Genomic DNA, 26,400 nt, shown 5'->3' with positions numbered 1-26,400 from the left:
TTAAGGTAAGATTAAATACTTTACATTCCAGTTATGACTTAAGAGTATGTTAAATAGCCATTTCAAAGGCTAGATATTTTAAAATCAACAACATCAAGTTTCACTGAAAAGTTTAAAAATAATCTTCTGAATCAATTGTGATGATTTACATTAAGTCATAAAAATTAATAACTCCAAAGAACTGGATAAAAAATAAATTTATTCCAACTTTTTATTGAGAAACAAAACAAAAACAAAAACCAAAACAAAAAAAAACCCCACCAAACCTACAAAACGCCCCCTAGAAACCAAAACAAAAAACCCCTAACAAACAAAAAGCCACAAAAACCCCAAGCAAATGACAAGATTTGGATGATTGTGTCAAATCACCAGAACTTGAGAACTCTTTCACTGTAGGGCCGTTTCTCAAATGCATAGCTAAGAAGATGGAGAAGGAAAGGAAAACACACCTAGATTTGTTGATTTAGAAAGCAAATTCTACATAGCAAAATAGTTTGTGTCAGGTTTAGTCGGCAAAAATTAACACTGTGTGATGATATTGAGTTGATTATAAAACAAGAATGAGAAGTACATTTGCCAGTTCAGACTAATGAAAAGATGTAGCATGAAAATGAGGGACATTCATCTTGGCTTTGGACATTCTTCTAAATTCTATGTATTGGTTAACTTGGGAATGAGTTTCTTATGAGTCCTCACAATTTCTTTGGAGGGAAAAAAGAAGAACACACCTTACATATGGATTTGAGACAATTTGCTCTTTCATTTCAAAGTTCTTTTTAGTGTAAATAATGCTTATAGCCTGAATTATGTATGATTATATACGATTGCTAATTCCTATTAATATTCCAACTAAAGCTGTCCTATGCCAACTTCCTTATGTCCTGATGCCAAAAAAAAAAGCGCCCCAACTAAAGAAAAAATTACAGTATGACTAAACCAAACTCCACATCACAGGATATGTCGGAAACTCCTTGAGTATATGAATAATATGCCACTGAACACAGAACAACTTAGGCAATGGTCAACCAATAATTCAAGTTTGTTGAATGTTTGTATTTTTCTCAAAGAGAGCTAAATTGAATTCAAGAGCAGACAAGACCTGGCAAACTCTGAAGTCTGTTATGAGTACTTTGAGCTATAAAAGCCTCAGGTGCTTCGCTGTCCTTCGGCAACACAAAGTTGGTTATGCTTCATCTGTTATACCTGTTTTCTTACTGACTTCATTGGTGAGTCTGCAGTCTGTGAAATAGATTAATTTGAAATATCTGTTAATGAGGAGCAGTTTCCATGAGTCCCAAATCTTTTTGACTGGCCCTTACCCTGTTGATCTCTCTCCCATATAACCTTCACAGGTAATGCCCTAATGAGTTCATTCTTTATAATTCATTTATATGTCTTGAAGACATGCTTCTTCCACCTCATTTTTCTGATATGGTAAATTATTCAGGGATTTTGCATTGTATCTGTCACTTGCTAAATAGGAATAACTACACTGAATTTCCCACCTATCCATAGTTCTCTGATGTATTTTTAAAAAAAGATAGAATTAATGTAATGCTGTGTGGATTAATTTCTTCTCCACTATTTTTTTTCATAACTTTTGAATACCTTTAGCTTACCTGGCTGTAACTTGTACCTGAGACATTTGTTGTGACTAGAAGGACAGTGCATGCGAGGTACATTTGATTGTGATATAAATCTTCAGAAGAAGGAGTATGATGCTTCTGGTTTATTTGTGCTACCCATAAACCAAAGGAAAACCTACAAGATCACCAAACATCAATGGCAGCTGGCAGTACTTTCCCATAGAATTTTTTCAAATGATAATAAATTTATAACATTGCTAGGTTTTCCAGGTTTCATTAGATTTAGTTATTATATTATATTGTATATTGTATATTGTATATTATGGGCTGACCTTCAGATAGTCCAGGCTTATCAATTTTGGATCTCCTCTGCACTGTAAAAGGCAGTCTTGCTAAATACAATGTCATAAATCAAGGATGGATTTTAACCTGTCTGGTTATAATTTATTGAGTTCTTCTATATGTTACCCTAAATATGAATTAATTTATAATATGTAATTTAGGCTGGTGAATTGTTGCCAAATTATAAGACTTCAGAACTTGTTGGACCGCTACTAATACTGGATTTTTAATTTATGAGACTATATCTGCCTTAAGTACCATATGTATTTCCAAAGGTAGTGCTCAGCATTTAGAACCATGCAGTGTCTCACTTAGCAGATTTATAGAACATTTGTGTAAAGAAAGGGTAAAATAAAAAAAAAAGGAGTTGTTTTACAACAGCATGGTTCCATAGAAATGTATTTCAAATTAATTTTCTAAGGTACCTTTAGTATAAAGACACTTTGCCAAAACTATTATGGATGAGAATTGCAGGGCTGATTCAAAACCTAATCCAAATTCTATTTCATTCTGTGCAGTATTTCCATTAAATCTGATTAATGTCCAGGAATAAAAAACTGGACTGGTTCTCTTTGTTCTAGTAAACAAGTCATGTGTATACTTCTGATTTTTATTTTAAACCCATTTATCCACTGGACTAATTGATACCTTGGAACTTCTTTGTAATTTAGAACTCCCCGTGGCTCTAAGGAACTGAAAGGCTAAAGGAAGAGAGCAAACCCTTTAAAGCAATGACCTGATAGTTATTTTTGCATCACTTTGTAATCACTTTGTTAATACACTATTATCAAAAAATAATGTTTATATGTACTGGTATGAAGCATCAGCTGAAAAAATGCTATACATAAAACAAACAAGTTCTCATCTACAAATTTCCTAGCCTCGTGTTTTGTTCATAGTAAAATCAGGAGGAGAAATACTACTGTTCTTTAAAAAAAATTAATTAGTTAAATCTTGACAACTGAAATTTGATTTAGGAATGTACAAACAACACAGTTTTAATTGTCACCAAAGAAAAACAAAATTGACATGTCGTCTGTGGAAAAACTAGACATTATTAATAGTAGGGTTGCACAAAGTATCTATAGGATATTGTATAGCAGTTAATATGAAGATCTCATAAATTATGGAGATAAGAGACACTGACCCTGAAGATTAAAAAATCATTTGATAACAATAGAGAGGGCTTTTCTAGCTCATCTTAGTTATACTTAAAATGTATTTTATATGTATTACATTTATACTGATTGAAAACTCATCACTTCTTTTATGTTGCTGAGTAATTAATGCTGATTATGTTGGTCTCAGTCCAAAGATTTAAAAGATAAACACATTGCTACAGTTTGCAGTATTGAGCCAATATAACTTGACTTGTCACTGAAGTTTCAGAATGTGCTGTAAATGACATAGATTGCCATCTTAAGGTGTTCACTGGAGCTGTTCAATATTAAAAGTAAACATAGGTGTGATTTGCTGTCTGTCAGCAAATTTACTGACAGCAAAACAAATCTCTGAAATAGCCATGGTTATAAAGTATGTGCCAGTAGAAAAAAAAAAAAACTATTAACAAATTCTGTAAGAAATCATAAAATGACAATTAAACAACATGATGCAGAATTGAAAACACAAGTGGCCAGTATCATAGCATTCTATTTAGAAAGGCAGAAATAGTCAGTAAATTATGTAGTTGATTATGGTACTCATTCATCTGGGGGTTGCTGAGGCACCAGCAATATAGTTCAGTATTGAAGATTTGTTATTGTTTAGACCACATTGTAAAATCTATTGATTGTCCACATGCAGCATGATTTATTCTTTCAACTAATATTTGTGCACTTGGTAATAGGATACTGCAGCCATGGATTGTAACAGACATTTAGATCACAGACTTTATGGTTTCCATCTAGGAAAAGTAATAATAAAAAAAGCTTTCATATTCTTCACATTTTATTATTTTAAGCCATCTAAACCAAGAATCAATTTTTAGTTAATTTTTTTTTGGTCTTTCCTCTTCTCAGCTGTTCCAGGATTTTATATGAAGGGTTGTCAAGTCTGTGATAACTAGGTAACTAGAATTTAGTTCTGTGATCTCAGCACAGCCATCAGTGGTCTCATCTAGCCATCTAGTACCATTTTAAATGCAAAATGTTTATAAAGAACCTACTGATATGACACAAGACCTGCAGAACACACATGCCCTTTTGGACAGGCAAATAAAAAATGGCATCTACCATTAAAAATGCTTTCAAACACTCTTAGGTGACTAAATAAAGTTTCTATAGTACGACTGTTTGTTCTTTGCATTCCTTATTTCCCCCAGTAAAAATGAGATGTATTATAGTTAGATATTTAATAATTTAGGGCTGTAATTTATTTTCCCATGTACCCCTGCCTCCATGGGAGTGGGGTGTCCAAACTGCCTGTACTGCTGGTGGAGATCTCATCCTTGGGTCAGGTGCCTTAAAGTGGGCATCTTGATCAGTTTAATCTGCCCTGTCTTGTTTGTTGTGGATGTGCCTCACTGTCTGCTCCAGAAGGAAATGGGTCACCTGTAGCTCAGGGATGAGGTGTGAGGGGCTGGTGGAGGTGTTGGGAGCTGCAGAGGTACTCAGCTGGCACTTCTGCATGTTCACTCACAGGATAAACCCAAGAGGCTTTTCTGTGTTGAACAGGTCTCGGTTGGTGGGAACATAGCTCCATGAAGGGTACTGACTTCAGGAGTATGACTTTTGAAACAAATTAATCTCTTTGATTTTTGACATTATCTCTTTGACATTATGATATTTGGCGTCTATGAATGATTATAGTGAAATTCACTTAAGGAGAAGTTCACATATGTATGTGACATAGCAATTAAAAAAACCCAAATAACCACACAAGTGAGATGCACTTTCTGACTCTTTACTGTGAGCTGTCAACACTTTCTTCTTACTTGTGTGAATTCTAGAAGAATAGAAAAGAGAACAGCAAATTCAATTTAAGAGTGGTGTGAAATACGAAACTAAGACTTACAGATAGCAGAGGAATTACTGTGATTTAGAAGCATGTATCTCTTTTTTATTGGAGACAAGACAGACTGAATACAAAGTGTATGTGATCTTTTCACAAAGCATGCAATTTCAAAATCTCTGCATTCAGCAAGAATCCTTTCACTAACCTGAACTTAACCAACTTTCATCATAATATAAGGCACTTGTGTGTAGGCATTTTTTAAATATGCGATAGCCAGTCTTGTCTTTTTTACATTTATTCTGGTTTTTCTATTATTCCTTTCAGTTGGTGACTGACCAGCATACTTCAGATGCTTCAGAAATTGCTTGACATGGTTTCACACTATTTGACTCTGCCTGCACTTAACATCGCTGTTTAGACAGTATTAACTGCACTTCATGCTTTTCCTCACTTTATTCTTACAGTCTTATTTAAAAATGAATGTGAAAAAATAAATACATGAAAACTTGTAAAACTTGAAATAAAAGTTACTGAGTTGTAGCCATTCAGTGTATAGAATGGGTTAGTATTTGTAGTATGTCTTTCTGTGCTTCTGTTTTCAACTCTAAGCCAAGTTTCTTTTTGATCCGTATATTGCTTCATTGACTTCTCTAAAGTGCAGCCTTCTCAGGCAGATCTAGGGAATTCCTCAATGTAAACACTCATTTTCTGTTTTGAAAGCTGATGGTTTTTCTTGCTTGCAAATCATGGATCAAGTCAGAAGGGGATATTTTTCCAGTATACTTAAACTGCTTTATTAAACATTATTCAGTGTATTTAAGGATTACCACCTAAAGTGTGAAATGCAAGTTTGTCCATTCAGGCTTTATTCATTATCCAGTTCTTGAGGCTCAGCAAGGGATTATCCATCAGTTCCTGGGGAAAGCAGTTCTTGACCATACCAATTGCCAGACCAAACAGCACTGTTTAAAATCATGTTCTCCCGTGTGTTTGGAACATCTGCTTCCTCTGGAAGACCCAAAATAAAAACTGAGTTATTAAGTTGTGATAGAATTGAAGAAATGTAGAATTGAAGAGTTGTTCCTATTGCTTAGTATTAATTTTGCTCATCCATTTAGGATGGTAAGAGGAATGGCTTGGAGTTACTGAGAGCATTCAGCTGTTTCTTGCAACTTGCAAAATGAGTCATGAAATGAGAGCTCATGTGTTTATATACATAGATACAATAGGAATTTTCTGTATTTTGTAACGTAACGCGGCTTACAATTATTTCCTGTTATTTCTTTTTTTAGGTTGTGTTTAATGTAACCTGTAAAGAAAATATGGATTATTAATTGTGTCGTAATATTACATGTAAGGTGCTTCCCTATACAGAATAGACAGCTGTCATAGTTTGTGAGAAGTTGTCTCCTCAAAAATTCTAACACAAAAATTAATTTGGGATATATATAAGTTGTCCTAATATAATTGTTTTATCTTCTTACTCTAATTTCTATTTTTTAAAGCTTAAAAATAATGATTGATTGATTGATTGATTGATTGATTGATTTATTGCAGAAACCTTTGAAATGCTCATCAGACTGGCTGAGAATTACACCAGCACACTTTTCTGCAATGCTTACAGAAACATGGCTGCTGAGGCTGCTGTGCACGTGCAGGAGTTTTTCACAGATGTTGGGCTCTTCTTATTCGGCACAGAGGCCAGCACAGAGGAATTTGTGAATAGATTTTTTGACACCCTGTTTCCAGTAGTCTACAACCATGTGATTAACCCTGGTCCGACGGACATTTCCCTGGAGTACGCGGAGTGCCTCCGAGCGGCGAGAAGAGCCATCAGGCCCTTTGGCAGCATTCCCAAAAAGGCCGTGGGACAGATGGGAAGAGCGCTCTTACCCAGCCGGGCTTTCCTGCAGGCTCTGAATGTGGGGGTTGAAGTGATCAATACGACAGATCACCTGCGCTTCTCCGGAGAGTGCAGCAGAGCTTTGCTGAGAATGCAGTACTGCCCCCACTGCCAGGGGCTGATGCTGAGCAAGCCCTGCATGGGCTACTGCCTCAACATCATCCGGGGCTGCCTGGCTGACCTGGCAGAACTTCATCTCCACTGGCAGAGGTACGTCCAGGCCCTGGAGGAGCTCTCGGGAGCCCTGAGCGGAGCGCACAGCATCGAGCACGTGCTGCTGAACTTCCATTCCCTTGTCCATGACGCTGTGCTACAGGCTCAGATCAACGGGCCAGAGTTACCTGAGCAGGTAAGACGTGGGTTTTATCCACACTCAGGGCAAACATGAAATAGGAAAGGTGTCGCTGATAGCAGTTATTTGTTTGGCCATTTTTATGGTGAGGTACACATTTGTATCTGAGTTCAGCTTTATTTGATTAAGCAGTTTCTGGGAGCACAGAAGATACTTTTCATGAACATAAAAAAATTGTTTGGTTGTTATCTTATATGCACATTAGGATAAATGTAAACAATACTTATTTTAGATACCAGTGGCCTGCCTTAAAAAACCTATGACTTTGCATATATTATTTCCATAATTTTGGAAATGGGTGTGTTTTAGAGAAAGCAGCACAATTCATTTGTAACATTAAATAAGTCCTTTCTTACACTGAAGAGAAAAACAAAAAGCTGTGCGAGAGCTCTGTTAGCTGTGAATGTGTGAAGAATTTTAGCATACTGCTATGGAAAGTGGACACTGTTTAACTACACTTAAGGGAGAAAAGCTAGTACATATGGTAATTTATGAGGGTAACTACCAAAATCCAAATTTTTCCTGTATTATATTTTATCCACATTTGTTCTCTGTATTATTACATGCAGACTTCACTGAGAGTGGCATATTCTGTATTAGGTAGTGGATTGGATAGCTTGCTTTGGGGAGATGCCTTTAGTTCTATAGTACACCCCAAAGAGGGTGTCTGGGTGTCCCTGTGCTGTGACATCAGCTGAGGTGCAGGAGCACTTCTAGGACTGCCTCAAAACGTGATTAGCTGAAGTTAAAGCTGTGTCTTCTGCTCAGCAGCTGACATGACCTCTGACGATAAACAGCTTGGCCTAATATCAGAAATAGAGGTTTCTTCATTTCTTACTAAGACCCAGAGTCTGATAAAATGGGTTCTTCATCCTGCTGTAATCTGTGAATAACAGGGTTCATTTCTACAGATTTCCCACTATATCTGCTTTATACCAGCCAGCTTCATGAGCCATAATACAAGGCTGCTCAACTTCCTTGAGAATAGCTGTAATTTTTTTGTAAAAGGGCTTTTCACTAACATTTTTACTCAAAAGTGGTTCACTGATGTCTCTCTAATTCACAAGTTATTTCAGATCTACAGTTGCCTTTTATGGAAATAACCTGTTACTTCTTTGATTTCTCTGTGATCTTCTTTGCCTACCATTTCCAGGAACAAGCTAGAACAAGCAAGTAAAGGTTCAAGAGAAGGATTTGTGTTGCCTACTTCATTCTGTGTCATTTAATTTGAAAAGTTTTAGACTTGGATTTTCAACTGTGAATTATCATTGGCCCAGACTTAAAAATCTCTCAGTACACTCCTGTTTTCAAAATGAAAGTTTTTACAGTTCAAAATAGTATATTTCACTTAATTTTAGTAAAAAATTAAATGGGTCAAGAGCCCTCCTCTTAGTTTGTTTGCTTAATGAAAATTCCATATTGATCCAAACTAAAGTGCTTTATTTTGATATTCCTGAAAACTCCATGCCTTCCTTCTCCCCATCCTTCATTCAGTGTAAGGAATACTAAAATTTCTTATGTAATGATATTTGTTGCCGATGTACTTGTTTGAAGATCATGTTTTTACTAATGCTACATTAAAATCATCTGTGGTTTTAATGTGATGTGTGTATAGAAGCATTTCCCAGCTTCAAAACCCACATACTTCATTTTTGACTCCAACTGCGCCAGACCTAGACATCTCTTTCACCTAATTTCTCTGTTATAATTGGCCAGTCCTTTCTCTCTTTGATCACTAATTTGGTCAATTAAGACTATAATGTGATGATCCCTTGAACATGAGGATCTAGTCAGTATATTTCATATTTTCCCATTTATTAGGTGTCAAGACTAAATTCTGACATGTAATAAATATAGTATTTCGGCTTTAAGAGGCAGAGGACGGGAATTTCATTGAAATTGGCTCATTAATATTTATTTTATCTTCAGAGTGACTCATGAACTGTTTCAGGTTTTGATAAGCAATTAATGCATCAGTGACTCTAACAGACAGGGAAAAGATGATTATGAGCAAGCAAATAATGGTTTGCTTAGGCATGCAGCAGTCTGCCGTTTTAAAAGAGAATTTCATTACTTCTTGTGAGTTTTAAAGAAATGAACAGAGAAAAGAAAAATTGAATGTTTGGAAGTATCATATATAATTATGCAAGTGTCAGTGTGAGAATCTATAGAGTGTCCTGTTTAATGATACATGTAGCTGTGTAGTCTTTTTATTCATTCATGGCTATGTTTGTGTAAATAGCCATATGTAAAGGATTTTTTTTAACACTTTGCAGGAGTATTTAAATCTGATGTATATTCATGCTCTAAGCTCTGTGTGGTGTGGAAAGAGCACTAATGCCTATATAGCATGGCTTCCTTTTACAAAACTCTTTTTTTCTAGTAATTTACAGCTTGTTCCATTTTCTGCTTGGGTCTGCAGAGCTCTGCCAACTCTGTGTCCATCTGGAATTTATCTTTTGCTTTCTTGTTACTGTTACAAAATCACCTTTAATTCTGCCTCCCACAGCTCTGCTGACTGACAAATAAATGCAGCACCTGTTCATCATCTTGATACCTGTGCATTATTTGATGCTATTCTGTAGTGGAGATGTGTGGGCTGTGCAACTATTCGTGTATTTCTGTATTTTCACACCTACATATTGTCATATATTTAATGTTCCTAAGTCTATGTCCATATATTGCTCAGTGCATAGTGTACCCTATGCTTTTTAGCTGGAACAGAAATTTTTTAGCAAACATCTGTGTGAATGCTTGTGCAGATATAGTGTTATAGAGGTTTGAGAGCTGCACCATACAAAAGAGGAACAGTTGCATTATTAGGATAATCTGAAGAAGAGGTTATGTAATTCTTGTAATTCTTACACTCTGGATAGCTGCTAAAAGTGCCCATTGTTAACAGAACACCTTGCAGACTCATCCTGTGCTTCTTTTGTGCTCAGCCCCAGGTGCCACACGCTGGTCTCTGAGCTTGTGTATAGGCAAGGAAATCTCTGTGGAAGACACTGTACAGCCTGATGAATGCACAAGACCTTTATGGCACACTTAAGCCTTACTTACATACATGTCAAAAACCCCAAACCAAACCAAAATACCACAACAAACCAAAAACCAAGCAAACAAAAAATCCATGGAATTTTTTTTACAAGTTATAATAAATTGTTTCATGTCATCCCCATTCTGTTATTGAAACCACTGACAATGTTAAGACAGAAGGACAAAGAGATATTTCAGCAAGACATACAGAGTTTTGGTGGATGGAGCCTACTATCCCCAGCATAGGAGGATTTTCCCACTCCCTTTATGTGTGGATTAATGTCACCACCCCAGGCCATGGAAGACACACTCAATGTCACTTACAATGTGATTCAACAGCAGTTTAAGCCAGTGTCACCCTGGATTGCCCAAGTCCTGCTCTGGCACCATCCTCAGCTCTCTGTTCCCACCCTTTTGCCTCTATGCCTGCTGCCCTGGCAGCTGAAAGTCAGGCTGGTTGAGGGAGTGTCTGTGCTCTTAAAGTTTCATTTTGCTGTTTGAAGACTTGTGCTGCCACGCATTGGGTAACCTGCAAGGGAGAGGTTCATTGGAGTGGAACAAACAGAGGACCTGAGAGGAGTGGAAATGGATATGAGGTCAGGCAAAAAATGAAGGAAAAGGGGAAAGGAAAAGGAGAAAAGAGAAAGCTGAAATTCACAGGGCTTTATAGTTAAATCTTCCCTGCAAAATTTGCATATGAGTTTTTTTCTCGATTTCCAAAAGATCAATGGTGTCTGAGTTTAATATTGAGTAAAAAGAGATGAAAAAGAATATTGATTAGTTGTTCATTGGCTATTCTGAGCACTGATGATTTTGGGATCTGAAAGAAAACGATGTATGTGACCATGATACTAAAAGATACATATGCATATAAAAATGTGGGAATCCGAAACGCAAAAAAAGATCACAAAAGTTCTGGCATTTCCTTATTTTGAAAGTGAGGAATTTGTGCTACAGGTTTGGTAAAATTCTTGTTTGTGTTTTTTTCATATAATATAAGCCTACAAAAATTCAGAATGGGATTTTCAAAAGTGCTATGTCTTCCCTATGTTCTAAGAAATTTCCAAACAGTTGGAGACAACAAAAATACCAATATATCCAAATATTGTGGAAGCTCTCAGTATGTTCTTCTCAGTCTAATCCTGAAAGAACATCTAAGTTATGTCTCTTTGAAAAAATAGGCTTAATTATATTCTATTAAGAGAGACTTTTGTTTTGGTTTTTTTTTAATCAGCTGTCTAATATTGGAAAGAAAGCAAGATCTTTCTTGGGGCATAGAATGCTAGCAGAAAGAAGAATTTAATAGACTTTATTTTGATCCTTATTTTTCTTCCTGGTTATTTTTGCTGGAATTGACTAGCTACAAACAGCCAGAATTGCTATAATAAAGTGATATCTTCAAAGAGATCATCATCAAAAGGATGAGACAGGAAACTACAGGTCAGTCAGCCTTACCACCATCCCTGGAAAGGTGATGGAGTACTTATCCTAGAAACTATATTCCAAACAAATGGAGATAAAGTTGAGTGGGAGTAATGGTTAACCTACTTGACATCCTTAATAGGACAGCCAGATTGTTAGGGTATGGGTAGGGCATTGGATAATTGACCAAAGCCTTTGAGTCTGTCTCCTACAACATCCTTAAGTATAAACTGTCAGAATGCGCAGTGAGGAAGACTGAAAAATGGATGGGTGGCTGGGCCCAAAGGATTGTCACCAGTAGCACAGAGTACAGCTGGAGGCGAGTCATTAGTGGTCTGACCCCAAACCAGGGGTTGATACTGGGGCAGATACTCTTTAATGTTTTCATTAATGGACAGGGTGATGGAACAGTTTATCCTCGGCAAGTTTGCAGACAGAACAAAACTGGGAGGAGCGGCTGATACACCAGATGGTTGTTGCATTCAGAGGAACAGACTGAAGAATTGACCTGAGGGGAATCTGATGAAGTTCAACAAAAGGAAAAGTCTTGTACCTGGGGAGGAATAATCCTGTGCATCAACAGCTGCTGGAGGCTGACTGACTGGGAAGCAACTTTCGAAGAAAGGGCATGAGGCTCCTGGAGGACACCAAGCTGAACATGGGAAATGCACCTGTAAAGAAGGCTAACCTCTTGGGTTTCATTAGGAAAAGTGCTGCCAGCAGTTTGAGGGAGGTGATCCATCCCTTCTGTGCACTGCTGAGACCACATCTGAGATGCTCTGTCCAGTTCTGGGCTGCCCAGTATGAGAAAGTTACGGAGTGACTGAAGTGAGGTCAGCCACAAAGATGAATATGAGACTGGAGCATCTTCCACACATGGAGAGGCTGAGAGATATATAGGTGTATATATAGAAGTATTCCATATATGGGGCTGTTGAGCCTGGAGACGAAGAGGCTCAGGGGGAATCTTATCAATGTGTATAAATACATGGTATAAGCCACTGAAGAGGAAAAAGCCAAGCTATTTTTAGCTTTGCTCACTGGCTGGACAAGAGGCAATGGGCAGCAATCATAACCCATGAAATTGCATGGAATGGTTTGTCCAGAGATGTTTTGGAGTTTACTTCTTTGGAAATAGTCAAAACCCAACTAGATATGAACCTGGACAACCAGCTGTATCTGACCCTGATTGAATAGGGATGTTAGACTATATGACCTCAAAAAATCCTTCCTAAATAAATCTGATTCTGTGAAAGGGTTTAGAAGGTGGGTGCATCAGAGGAATATTCTTACTGAGTAGTCAACCATCTTTTACTCAGTAGCTGTGGTGGCATAGGACCTGCATGAAGATTCATGGAGAGGGCAGGAACATATCCTGTTCATGGTGCTCTTATAGTGCAGGATGTGGGCACTGGCTTCATCTTGTGGCTGGTGAACATTGCCATGCAAGCATGTTGCTAAAACTCAATCTTCGCAAGTCTGTACTATTTATTTCACAGATCTTTAGTGAAAGCAGAAGAATGAGTTACTCTTTATACAGTCTCCAAGTGTGGATAAAATTCCCCACAACAGGATGATAAAATTAGAGACTAATGGAGTGATAGCCTGGAGGTTCTCAAAGGAAGTGGTAGCCAAGCTGCCACTCAACAGTAGTACTTTGGTTCTCAAGAGAAGTGGAAGGATTGGTAATAAGCTATGGAGGAAAATTGATCTTTGGTTTAGAGCTTGGACAGATACTACCTGAATTTGACATTGTGGGAAAATTAATTACATTGTTCCTGTCACCAAACTATCTATATGGACTTAGCCTTGTACTACTATAACTTTCTGCAAGTGTGTATTTCCATTACTAGTTTGTACAAGACAACCCCCAAGTGAGCCACTTGCCATAAATTTCTTTCATACTTATAAAAAAGACCGAAAAAACCCTGAACCCGTATCATTTTCAGCAAAGACGATTTTGGAATAAAATTTTAGAATTCTGCCTGATGCTTTTGGCATATTACTGTGCCATCATAACTTTGCTGAATTTAAATTACTTGATACATTGATGAATTTAAATTACTTCACAAGATCAATAGAAACTGATTTGTGAAAACTGCTAAACAGTAATTGGATTTAAAGTCTAATACAACTGTGTTTGAAAAGCAGATTCCTGTTTCAGCTAACACAGAATTAAGACCATCACCTTCCCTTTCTCTCCATTCAGATACGCATCCAGCCGTAGCTGTGAAAAGCTGTTCTGCTTGTATGGTACAGTTTGGCATATTTTTTTGTACATAAGTAATTTTTGTAATGTAACATGAAGTATTGCACTCATGACCTCCATCAAATTCAGATTCTTCTAGTGGTGTATTTCACTTCCTCATTGTTTCATCATGGAAAAGCTCCTTGCGTCTATCAAAAAGTTTTCTTCTGAAGCTAAGCTGGGTTTTGTTCATCAGAAAAGAGAATGGAGAACTTTGAAAACAAAGTGAAAATCACTAAATAAAGTGTTTATGGCTTGTTTCTAACTAATGAAAAGTTGTTTTCATTAAATAGTAGACTTTATTCCTACCTGAACATACTTAGCACTTGGACAGCTCTTTCCATCTTTTTTGTTTGATCCATCCTTTCTATGTATTTCAGCAGCTTGCATTTACTGAGGTCTGAAGTATTACTGTTATTTCTGGCATTTATACCACACATTATATATTACTATGCTGATTTTTTTTCACTGAAATCAGTGTTTATCCAATAACAAGAAGATACCTGCTGCAACATTTAACATAGAAATCCGTGGCAACCACAACTCAGAGCATTCTGTGTGTTGGAATGGCAGTTGCATGCCTAAAGTTTCTGGATTATCCTCAAAACTGGTATCTTTTTACAGTGCAGTTGTTCTACTTTTTTCTAATGTGTAGAAACAGGGCTTGAAATCATGCACAGAATATTGGCAGAGGCAATAATACATGCACAGTTATGTGCACATTGTGGAAAAATGGGTGTTAGGGTTATGATCTTCTCCTTTGATATATCCAGGCATTGTACTCAAATGCAAATTGGAAAGACGAAATATTTACACATTGCTGGGCATACACTTGATAATATCCTGGTTGTCTTTTATTTTAAGGTTTATGATACACTGGGAGATGTGTGGGAAATACTGGAAGCACTTGTTTCCATCAAGGACTTTTTAAACATAAGAGCAGAACATGAAACCACAAAACCACGTCTGTCTAAAACAAAATCAGTTGCTATCTTCCTTAGCTCCTCAGAATTTAAATATATGTTATCTCAGCTTTTGGTCCCACTTTCAAGGTACATCCTTTTCTATGCCTCTTCTTTTTTCCCAATTTTCTTTTTTTAAATGGAAATGACAGAGGACATATTTCTCATCTTCAGTGAGAAGACATTCAAATCCAGTGTCAAGTTCACGTCTCACACTTTTCTGAAAAGTGCTTTTTTAAAATTCATTTGCTGAATTGCCCAGATTCCTCCCCTGTGCCTCCCACAGTGGAGTTACTTGTGTGGGCTGCAGTTGCACTGGCAACAATCCCCAGTCTCTGAGCCCACTGCAGTACCTGGGGGACTGAGGGGTAGTGGAAGAGCTGGAAATGAAGGAATGAGACTCACCTTGAGATGAAGGAGAGAGAAGATAGGCAGAGGGTGTTTCTAGTCTGAACTTTATTTCCCACCGTTGTAATATCTTTTTGATTTGCAATATATTAATTAGGCTTCCCCAAACTGAGGCTGTTTTGGCCATGGCATTAATTGAGTGATATCCATGTCTTAATCTCGACCCACAAGCTTTTTCTTCTTATTTCTCTCCCCTTACTCTTTAGAGGAGGGGGAGTGAGAGAGCAGCTGGGTGGGCCTTTGGCACTTAGCCATGTCCAACCCACCGCAGTTACAAGCACACATGCATGGCTTTGGCAAGCAATGCTGAGTAGTGCAGGTTTACATGAGATATGTTCAATCTAGACTGCCAAGTAAATAATGTAGGAGTATATCATGGCATGCATTATGCATTCATATTTAATGTGTTTTGAATGAACCCGCTTCACAATTTGAAATTATTGAAACTTGTTTAATTTTGCTGCTTTTTTTTTTTTACGATTGAGATCTGGTATGTCAGGAAAGTGTAGGATTTTTAATATGCCTTCCCCTTTTTATCTTTTTTAGTAACAGAAGATTAGGCAAAATTTGGGCAAAATGCACAGATCTGAAATAGCTTTTCACTTTCCATTGACTGCATGGAGTCCCAGAGGCCTGAAAAGTGTAGAGTGAGAAGTCTGGGCTGCCATCATGGTCTGGGTTTAGGTGATATGATGGATATCTAAGTCTGCATTGGCACAATGGCAGGTTTGCCCCAATGTGCCTACTGGGCCCTTGGACTGAAGGTGAGAAAGATTCTCTAAGAGATGGAAAGTACTGCAATCTGATTCTTCATATGTGTGAAAAGAGAAGGAAGGAGACTTTTCACTCCTTCCTCAGATCTGAGTAGAAGGCATGAACAAGTGTAAAGAAGAACACTAACAATCCTTTCTGTAAGCTGTGTATGTGTTTTTTCTCTGCTCTTCATTTTTCATTGTGAAACAGAGTGACTTCATGAAGAGAGAGGTACTGAGCTGAGCAGACTTCTGGTATCTCAGCTGGCTTTAAATTGCTCCCAACTCTTTGTAAGGGAAAAACCTTTTTCAGGGCAAATCCAGGGATTTTGAAGCAAATGAGTTTTCTGGACTGTTTTGGTCCCTGAAATGATATGAACATGTATGAATAAATGACAGTCTTGTACATTACAAAAAGATCTTCAAGGAAAACTGTTTTCCCCAGGTACAAAGAAGAGAGTGAGGAGGCATTGAAACACGTAATACACAGATAAAGGAAGCAGAAACATTGATCTTGTAAGCTGCAGTTTGGAATGGGGAAGAAACATGAAATATTAACTAAATAGTGGGTTTTTCCCTGCTTTTTTTCTGACTTTTTTGATTCTTACTATCATGAAAAGGTGACCCTCCAATTGTAGAAAGAGTTATTGACAGTGTCTAATGCTAAATGAAATAATGTATTATGACTGTTAGGTTAAGTGAACATGATTTTATTTGCTTACCTACTTTTGTTACGGAATTTTGCTAACAAAACTGCTCTGCTCTGTTCACAATTTTGGAACATAAATTGCAATAAAGTGTAAACCTGTTATGCAGATATGCTGATGCAGCCAGCTTTCACTAATTCTTTCTGTATTGTAAATTGAAATGTATTTTTTGGTTTAAGTGAGTTTTGTGCCTGATAAAGGTTCTAGACACCCAGTTCTGCTTTCATTGACAATCACACTTCTACTGATTTTTTTTTTTTTTGTTTACACAGGTGACCCTGGATAATTTTAGACCTAGATTTAAAGAACAATTCTGCCTGTATCCTACAAGACAGCACAATGTTAGCTCTCTGTGTCAGAGCTGTATTTGCTGGGCACACAGAAATATGGAGTAATAAAGTATATTTGAACCACAAGAAAGCACAAATAAATCAGTCAAACTACACACAAGCAGCTGATCTTTGGAAAGGGCTACTGCCGGTTTTACATAATTGTTTTTTTGGAGGAGAACCACAGAGTGTTTTCACTGATCATAAATGGAACACCTTGGCATCCACTGAAGCAGACTTGGATTGGGAGAGCTGGCAGCCTCTCATACGAAGCAGTTTTTGTTGAACTGCCTTTGAAGAGTTTGAACTGGCAGTGCTGTGTTCTGGCTACAGGGTAACTTGGCTGAGAACATTTGGATTTCCCCTGACATTAAGTCATTTAAAGTAAAAAAAAAAAAAAAAAAGAAAAAAAAGATTTCCTTCCCTTCCAGCTCCATTCAGGAGGAGAAACTGTTTTTACTGCCAGACTTGCTGAGTGTTAGTCCCTCATGAATGGAGCAACAGAATTAAATCCATTTACAATTTCAGTGATTAAAGACCAGAAGACACAAATTAAAAGTATATTAAGTAGCTTATATTTAATGGGCTCTTAGATTTCATTTTGCAGTCCCCAACATTATGAAGGAAAGCAGAGATAATTAAACATTGATAAGATATGAGAACAAAGCTTTCAAGAACTTGGACAGGATTACTGATTTTGATAAATGTAGTAGTAGGAGGATGATATGCTTCTCAGTCATGTGAAAGTTAGGGACTGTGACTCCTAGAATCCAACAGCTTGAACAGCAGTCTTTTACAAAACCATATGAAAAAGTTCTGATTATAAGAAGCTGGTTTGCGAACTCTTTGCATTTTTGTCTCTTTCCTTGGTCTTGACTGAAGATTTTGTAGACTCACAGAATGGTTTGCATTGTGAGGGACTTTAAAGATCAACTAATTCCACCCCCCTGCTATGGACAGGGACTCTTTCCACCAGACAAGATGTTGAAGGTCCAATCCAGCCTGGCATTGAATATTTCCAGGGATAGGGCATTTCCCCATGGCAGTGGTGCTGCATAGTGCCAAACCAAGTGGAATTATTATTTCTGTATCTCCAAGTTATACTTCAATTTATATCTCACAGAAAAATACTTTCCTTTTATTTCCAACATGTAATCCTTTCATTTTTTTCCCTGAGGAAGCTACCATTGCCTTGCTGGTGGGTGTGCATTCTGTACATCTGCAGTTTACATTTATTTTTCCTCAATATCACCTGCTTGGGTGTGAGACAAACGCTTATATTTCACAAGTTTTCTTTGAATTGGATTTGTTCTTTTTGAGCTTGAAACCACTTGCAGCTCTATCTCTGTTGAAAAATTACAGCTGCACATTTTTGTGTATCACCTGAAATTTCAATTTCAATTTTGAATAAAATTTCTTGAAAAATAAGCTGGCAAGTCTATTTGAGATTTGTCTTGCAAGGGATTCTAAATTGTTTAGTAATTTTAGCAGGTATTATTCTAAGTGTCTAATTCTCTAGGCTTTTGTTCACAATGTTTTCCTCCTCACTTGTCATGGACTGCTTAAGCGTAGGTATGAATCTTGTAATTTGCCACTGTAACTCCAGAACTTGCTTATTTTCCTCTGTCTGAGACAAACTGTTAGAGTCAAGTAGTCACAGAATAGGAAGACAAAATTTTGAAAGAAAGCAAAGAAAATAATACAGAATTTCTTCATGGTGTTCCTGGGTTGCATATCTGGTACTCCACCAGCCTCTCCTCACATTAATGGTTGCATATTAACATTTTTCCTATTCTGAAGGAAAAGCAGATGTTTATTATCTCATGCTTGCTCTCCTTGTTTTCAAAACCTTGGATTTTGTCTTGATAGGGAATACTCCAATCTCCTGTGCCATGTGCACCCTCTCATATATCAAAATGCATTTTTCTTTGAAACAGAACTTTGAGATTAAATGAGCAATTGTTCCAAGCAAAAACAAAAACAACCCTAAAACCCCCCAAACCAATAGAAGGCTGCTGAAGAGCTTGGGAACACTGAAATACTGATGCTCCCTCTTGTGGTTTAGTTGAAATAAAACAAACCAGGGAAACTGTAACAGTTAAATGCATTATTTTCCTTGTACAAAAGCTTTGGTATTTTTGATTAGTAATATGGTGCTGGAAATGCTGGCAACTCATCAAGAATCTGTTTCTAGAAGAAAGTATTCCTTTTGTATTTATAGAAAGGAAAATAAAATTAACCACAATTTTATTTGTAACAAATGGGTTTCCTAGCAGCATGATATTTCATTCTAGCTTTATTTTAGTGTTTTTAGATTTCAGCTGTCCTTTGCTCACGATTGTTTGAGGGGATTTAACTGTAAGGAATATAGCAAGTTTGTGATCTGACAGCTAGAATTGAAAGCCACCAGACTAATCACTAGCTAAAACATGCATTAGATAAAATCATATTATGGCATAGCTAGTCACTTAGACTGTGCTGTGCATCATGGAACAGGAGAGAAGACACCTCTCTGGGTACAAAACCTCTTGGTCTTTTACTCAGATCTGGCTGGGTATCAGAATGAGGAGTCTGAAAACTGCTGTTTATTTAAAGAATTCCTTTAACTCTTTCATGGTTTTTTTGGTAAATTTAACAAGCACTGTAAGTTTTTGATACATGTATGTATATATCACTAGGATTTCCTGTAAATGGAGTATGTGTTAGGTGTTTACTAGATTGATCCAGTCTCACAAACCTCCAGGGCATCAGTGTAGCCATGGTCCATGCAGGCATTTAAAACTTGAGTCTGCTGAGACTCTTCAAATCTCGTTTGAAGCCACCACCAAAAGAAGGCTGCATCACAGGACTGTGCATTGTTTGCTTCAGTCATTTGATGTAAAATAGTTTCAGTAGAAGTGCTGAGGTCAGAAAGAACCGTTTGTGTAGTGGGAAAACAGAGTAGAAGGGGCACAAACCAAAACCAAAACAAAGAATGTGACACATTTCTCATATTGAGTGTCTGAACTTAGAGAACAGTGTCTGACCATTATTGCTATGATGCTCCCATCATTGTGCAGTCCTGTTTAAATACAAAGGTTTATAATGCTCCAGTTTTCCAAACTGTGAGTAATCATAAGTAGGCATTCTAAGGAATTGCACCAAGGAAAATCAAACTGCCATAAAGTTCATGTGTGGCACTAATTGCAATTTAACTGCATGGTTATTACAAGAGCTTTTAATTAACTCAGTCATCATACTGTGGCATACAAATTGTGTGTAATAACAGCGTGCTGACTATAATGACAATAGGTTTGTCTGAACTGTGAAAATCAGGAGTTTTATAATTTCCAGAGGTTTCTTTTTATGCCCTTAAATATTGTGTGGTATTTAAGAACATTTCAAAAAAGAAAAAAAAAAAAAGAGAAAAAAATCCTTGCAAGTTGCTGAGGCTTGCCTGTTTTAAAATTTTGTGGAAGTCTTTAAGTCTTCCTGAAATTCAGTGAGAGGTATCTCACTGAATTATTTTTCTGATGATTTTTCAGTTTCACTTTTCTATTTTCATCCCCTTTGAGGATCATTTTTCACACTATCTTGTTTTTGAAGACAAGAAAATTCTCAGTTTATGGAAACATTCAGAGGAAATCCCATTTCAGTGATGCTGGCAGATAGTAAGAATAGATTCTGATCAGATATTGGTGCAAAATGGTCATTTATTAATTCAGTAGGATAGTGAGAGCATGGCTCTTCTCTCAAAGTTATGATTCCAGTCTCTCAAGACTGGCAATAATAGCGCTGAATGATTTCTCAGTTGGAATGTTAATTTTGCAGTCCAAAGACTAAAAATTAGGAAACAATGTAGCTAATGGATATAGTTGAAGTCCTTCACAAAACACAAGAAATATGACTAGGTGGTGTTATGTTTGTCACATGTACTTCTTCCTGTAGATATAAAGAAAGCATAAAAAAAAAAAAAAGCAGAAATTATAATGGGAACTGTATTTATCTGGTTTTTAGACTGTCATCAGCCCCGTACTGGGAAATTAAATACTGGAATATTTGAGTTATAAATTATTTGGCTCACAGACAGAACAGGCAACTGAAGGCAAGGCAAGAGTACATGACATTTTCATGTGCACAAGTTTGCTGCAGAAACGAGGTGATAATGAAGACTGGGCTAGGGTGGGAGGCAAAAGTAAATTTGTTACGCACATAAAGTTAATGACATAAATGTGACAGACACTTCTGCGCAGTTAAAAACCCCCAGGATGGGTTCAGCTGGGGGAAAACAATATGAGCATGGTGTACCAAACACAGAAAGAAGAACCAACACCATACAAAGCCAGTGGTCCCAGAGGTTTAAATATCACAGATATGAGAAAGGTTACAGAGATGCTGACATCACCATGGTAAATGCTGAAGTAGCTCATCCTTCAGAAACTGTGTCTGAATAAGTAAGTGGCTGCTAAAGAGTGAATTTTGTGCTGCTGCCCTCATTAACAGAACGGAGTTCTCAGCAGTATGATTACTGTCATGCATATATTTGTGAGAATGGCAGAGGTGTATGCGGTGCTGTGCAAATGCTTTTTATTAGAATTTTTAGAATTTTCCAACACCGGGAAAAGATCAGATCTTAAAAACGCATTTCAGATAATTGCTGGTTTTTAATGTTATAAAGTTTACCCAAGATTACTTTTTAAGAAAGATTTTGTATTTGAAACTAAGGTTTGTATTTACATGTATCAGTGAATGCAAATTTCCTACTATTGCAAATGCATTTCTTGAGACATTGACTCAAAGAGAGCAGAGAAAGGCTGTAAGACAGAATTTTGAAACAACTGTCTATGTAAAGCACATGTAAAACAGGCATCATCCATATTCCAAGGCACTATGACTGTAAAAATTATTGATCATCTTTTTTTTTTGTTCATTTTAGAGCAAAATATAGTGAGACTTTACTGTAAATTCAAGAAACATGGTTAGCTGTGGATTCTCTTGTTTTCCTAGTGAAGGTGAATGTATATGAGGTTTTTTCAGTTTACTATGGGTGGAGATAATTTATTTATTTTTGTCTTCCTTTTTTTTTCCCCTTGACCTGAAGAGCTGTTACTCATCTGCTCAGGGGCTGCATTAGCCAGCAGGTCACCACCCTCCACGCTGTTTCTCCCCTCCCCACAGCCTCTCACCCTGCTGTCAGGCTCTGCAAGTGCCTGGACAGCAAAGGTGCCTTGTTCAGGTGCGCAAGGCGCCTGAGACCTACAGCACCCTACACACCTGACCCAGGCCTGTCATGAGACAAAACATCTGGATATGACTCCTTCCCAAACATCTGGATATGACTCTCACTCTCTGTTAGACCTTCTTTTTCTTTTTGGCAAGACAAAGAGTAGCTGAAGAGTGTATGGGAAGCTGAACTGAGGCAACTTGAACAATCAGTTGCTTTGTCACAGAAGCTGATCATAAGCGTAATGCTCCCTGTGTCACATCAGTGAGCATAAAAGAATATGATGAAAGTGAGGCAAATAAAATGATGGAAACATTTTGTGTCTCTGGTATATCTCCATTATGTTGGCATAGAGGGGCTGATGTGATAAGCAGCTGCAGAGGCTGGCACTGAGGGAGCAAACTTGCATGAGGATGCATGAAGCATAGAAAAAGTGTAAGGATTTGCAAGGGGGGAAAATGGGGAGTCCAGTTAAACTGGTGGAATATGCTTTAGTGTATTCTGAAGAAGAAGTACTGGGGGAAATAGAGTGAAGGAGGTTTGAAATTGAATTTGAGGACAAGAAGGAATATAGTAAGATGCTGTCCAGAGAGACAGTGCCTCTAAGAAGAAACGGTGAGATGAATGCCTGAAGTGATGTTCCAAGTGTAATCCCTTAGAGGACATTAGTTATATGGCCAGAGATAATCATCTTGCAGGTAAATTCAGGCATGTGCTTTGAAGAAGGTCTAAACTATAACTTTGCTGCCTGCATTGTGACTTGTGAACCACTTCCTTTTAAGGGCTACTCACTTTCAATTTTACCTTCACTTTCAAATCCTTTCAAATCATAAGGTGAACACTAGTTCTTATGTAGTAATAATGCTGATTCTTTCTTTTCACTAACCTCACCAGTGTTTCATTAGCACCATATACAACATGCATGCCAACAAACTCATTAAAATTAAATGTGTTTATTCTGTTTTAAATTTTAAATGTATTTCTTAACTAGCTCTACAGGAGTTCTTAGTTGGAAAGATGGTCCGTAAGACTTGCATTTCTCTCTTTAATCGTGATGATGACTTGAAAATGAGATTTATTTGCTGTCTCTGTTCTTACAGGTGGGAATATAAAATAGGAAACAATAATCTTTGTTGTGTAGCATGCACACTGCTTCCTTCACATGGTAGCATTTTGAATATGTTTCTGCTTCAAGACTGGATGTCTGCCTTAGAGGCCACATTGATCTCCTCTCTCCCTCTTTCTCTCTAAAAGTTGACTTCCTAATGACTACCAAGTTTTCATGTCACATACAGTATTAGTTTTTCACTGGTGCCAACTCACACAAATGCAGGCTGTTCAGCCTGCTTAATATATCTTGCCAGATGTGATTACAAGCATAACTATTTCTTATTTAATAAATATATGTATATGCCTAATTTTTTTTTATTCAGTGACTAAGAAGATTAATGAGCTATGAATGTGATGTCCTATGTCATACAAAATGCTCAGTATCACGTTTTACAAAGAAGATGGTGAGAGTTCTTGTGAATTTTTATCTGTTGACATCTAGATCAGAAAGCTGGACATAAAATTCCTTGATATTTTCAACATCTGTGGTCCAGTATCATTAAACTTAAATCTTGGGCCACTACCTTAACGTCTTTCAATGTTGCAATGTAAGTTTCCACCATGCTGTTCACTCTGTCTTTGCGTAGCTGGGCTGAACATGCCATAGTAATTCATCAGCCCTGAAAGAGGGCACAAAGTTCAATGCATATTAAAAATGTGATTGGGATACATTACAGAAAAAATGGAAATATGCTGCTGTTCACAACACATCATATTCTCTGAGGATTCTGGTACAGTCTACATAAAAATGCACTTCCTTATGGGAAAAAAAGCACCACAATCAATAAAATATGTGGTGACTTTCTTACACACTTGGTATCCCTTAAAATGGAATACTTTTACTATTTTTTCTACTATAAAATGACTAATTATGTGTTTGCTGCATTCATTATAGATACAGTGTTACACAGTATGATAATTAATTTTTGTAGCTTAGTCTTTCTTTCTTTTTAAAATGGAGGGAAACTGAATTGAGAGATACATAACAATTGTTGCTTATGTGTGTTCTTTCCCTCTTCTTGTGGCTTTTTTTCCTTTTAGGTGAATAAGATATGTGGTCCTCCTGTAAGGAAGCCTAAAGAGTCTCCAGGTTGCTCCTTTGATCAGAACAAAGATAATCAAGTGTTGAAGATGTTCTCCAGAGACAGTGAACAAACACTCACCAACAGAAGAAAGTAAGACATTAGTTTTACAGCCAGAAAGAAAGAATAAAGTAAGCCATTAATTTTACAACAGAGTAGATTATGCTCAATGCAATGGCATGCATTACTAGAGAATAAAGTCTCCAAAGAATGATGAAACATTTTAGCAACACAGTCTACTCTGTTACATTTTGGAAAGGGTAATTTCATGACTAGATTTTGTTTTCAGAAGTAATGGACATATGACCAGAGTAATTTGGTGTGGTTTAAATTGTTTAGGAGGGTGGATAACATTGACAGAATATGTGCGTTAGATCTATGTGCAGTTTTTAAAATTACATTTACCTTTACATATCAGCAGGCATTACTAAATCTGACAAGAAGTGATAGTAGCTTTTTACAGAAAACTATTTGGACAAGCTGATGAGACAGAAAAAATTAATTGCTTTTCTTACATACCTTTCTGCTGTAAAAAAAGAGACAACTAAACATTTGGGACTAAATCTTGAAAGCCTCGTTCAAGCAAAACCTGCTGATTTTTTTTTCTTTGACTCTTTTGCTGGTATATAGTGAAGTGACTGCAGAGGCTTGGAGATTTCATTGAAACCTGGCTCAGCATTGCAGGGTGAACTTTGTGTAGCTGTGTGAGTTAGGTGTTTGAGCTGCTGTTACAGTCTGTGGGAAGGAGAAGTCATTTTAGCTGCCCACACACCTGTAAGCATCCAGTCCACTCAGAGATGCCCTGGGTACCCCAGCTCATCTTCTCCTGCCAAGAAGGATGCAGCTGTCCCATAAGTTGTATCATACAGTTCAAGCCTGACAGAGTTGAAGGAGTGTTTGGAACATACTCTCAGGCACATGGTGAGACTTGAGGGTTGTCCTGTGCAGGGCTAAGAGTTGGACTCAAAGATCCTTGTGAGTCCCTTCCAAATCAGCAGATTCTGTCATTTTTGGTGGCTTCCAGCTTTCTGCAGATATCTTAGGTAGCTGAAGGAATCTCAAAGGCCAGTCTATATTTAGACAAGTTAATCAGGTTTTTAATGACCATATAGCACTCTTAAGGCATTAGGAATGTTGCAGTTAAGATTAAAGCTCCGTTATGCAAAAAGAGTACAAAGTTAAAATCAGAAATTTCATTTCTGTCATAGCGTTTGCTAAAACACAGAGAAGTTTTCTTTGTTCTCTTTTTCCTCTCATTTCACTTTGTAGTGCAGAAGGAAACAGAAGTGAGAGAATTACAGGGAATAATTGCTCACTCCTGATGTCTGGAGAAGAAAAGGTGCCTCTGAGCTTCAAAGGCACACCATTCTTCTCAGTGTAAGGACCTTCAGTTACTAAATAGTGAAAAAAAAACCCAAAACAATGCAAAATATAAATAGAGGGTTTTAAAAACATTGTGGTCACAGAAAGAAATGCAAACCAGAAGTTTGCTTTAGCCAGCACAGATGTTTTTCAGGGAATACCCATTACATGGGTGCATGTTTCTCAGTTACATGCAAGTTCTTGATGTTTTCTGATTGCTAACATTCTTCAAACACAATACCATATTCTAAAATCTCACTTAAACCAGGACTGTTCCATGTTTCAAAGCAGAACACTCTTATTGACCTCAGGGAGATTGCCTGAGAGACCTTCAGGGGCATGAAAGGCAGTGGGCAACACAAAGCAACATTGTCTTTCCCTTTCCCTTTCCCTGTCACCTGTCTGAGATTCTAGAGACACTTCTTCATGGCATGCAAGCTGCACCAAAGGCAAAGAAAGTTTGGAATTAACTGATGCATATTCCAGTTTAACAACTTCCTATCTGCTCTCATCTGCAGTTGCTCCCTCCTGGATCACCTCCTTCCTTATTAGGCACAGTCACTTTACATTTCACTTTATATTCCCATAGCAACTGTAAGAACTGTAAGAACATGGAAGTGTGACTTCAGCCTGCTTTTAAGGAA

At 37.3% G+C, this 26,400-nt stretch overlaps 1 protein-coding gene across 1 annotated transcript in view; it reads left to right on the top strand.

The window, feature by feature from the left end:
* The window catches only part of GPC5 (glypican 5), a gene marked incomplete at both ends in the record, with an annotated part of 580,434 nt that overhangs the window by 84,962 nt on the left and 469,072 nt on the right, over positions 1 to 26,400 (top strand). The window contains 2 exons of the mRNA XM_084226708.1: positions 6,438 to 7,132; positions 24,354 to 24,487. Of these exons, the coding sequence (XP_084082834.1) occupies positions 6,438 to 7,132; positions 24,354 to 24,487 (829 nt within the window). The remainder of the gene's footprint in view (positions 1 to 6,437; positions 7,133 to 24,353; positions 24,488 to 26,400) is intronic.

This window comes from Fringilla coelebs (genome assembly GCF_963513975.1).
Source record: "Fringilla coelebs genome assembly, chromosome: 2".
NCBI lineage: Eukaryota > Metazoa > Chordata > Aves > Passeriformes > Fringillidae > Fringilla > Fringilla coelebs.
Note: the sequence above shows the minus strand (reverse complement) of the source record. Positions and strands in the feature narration are given on the sequence as shown.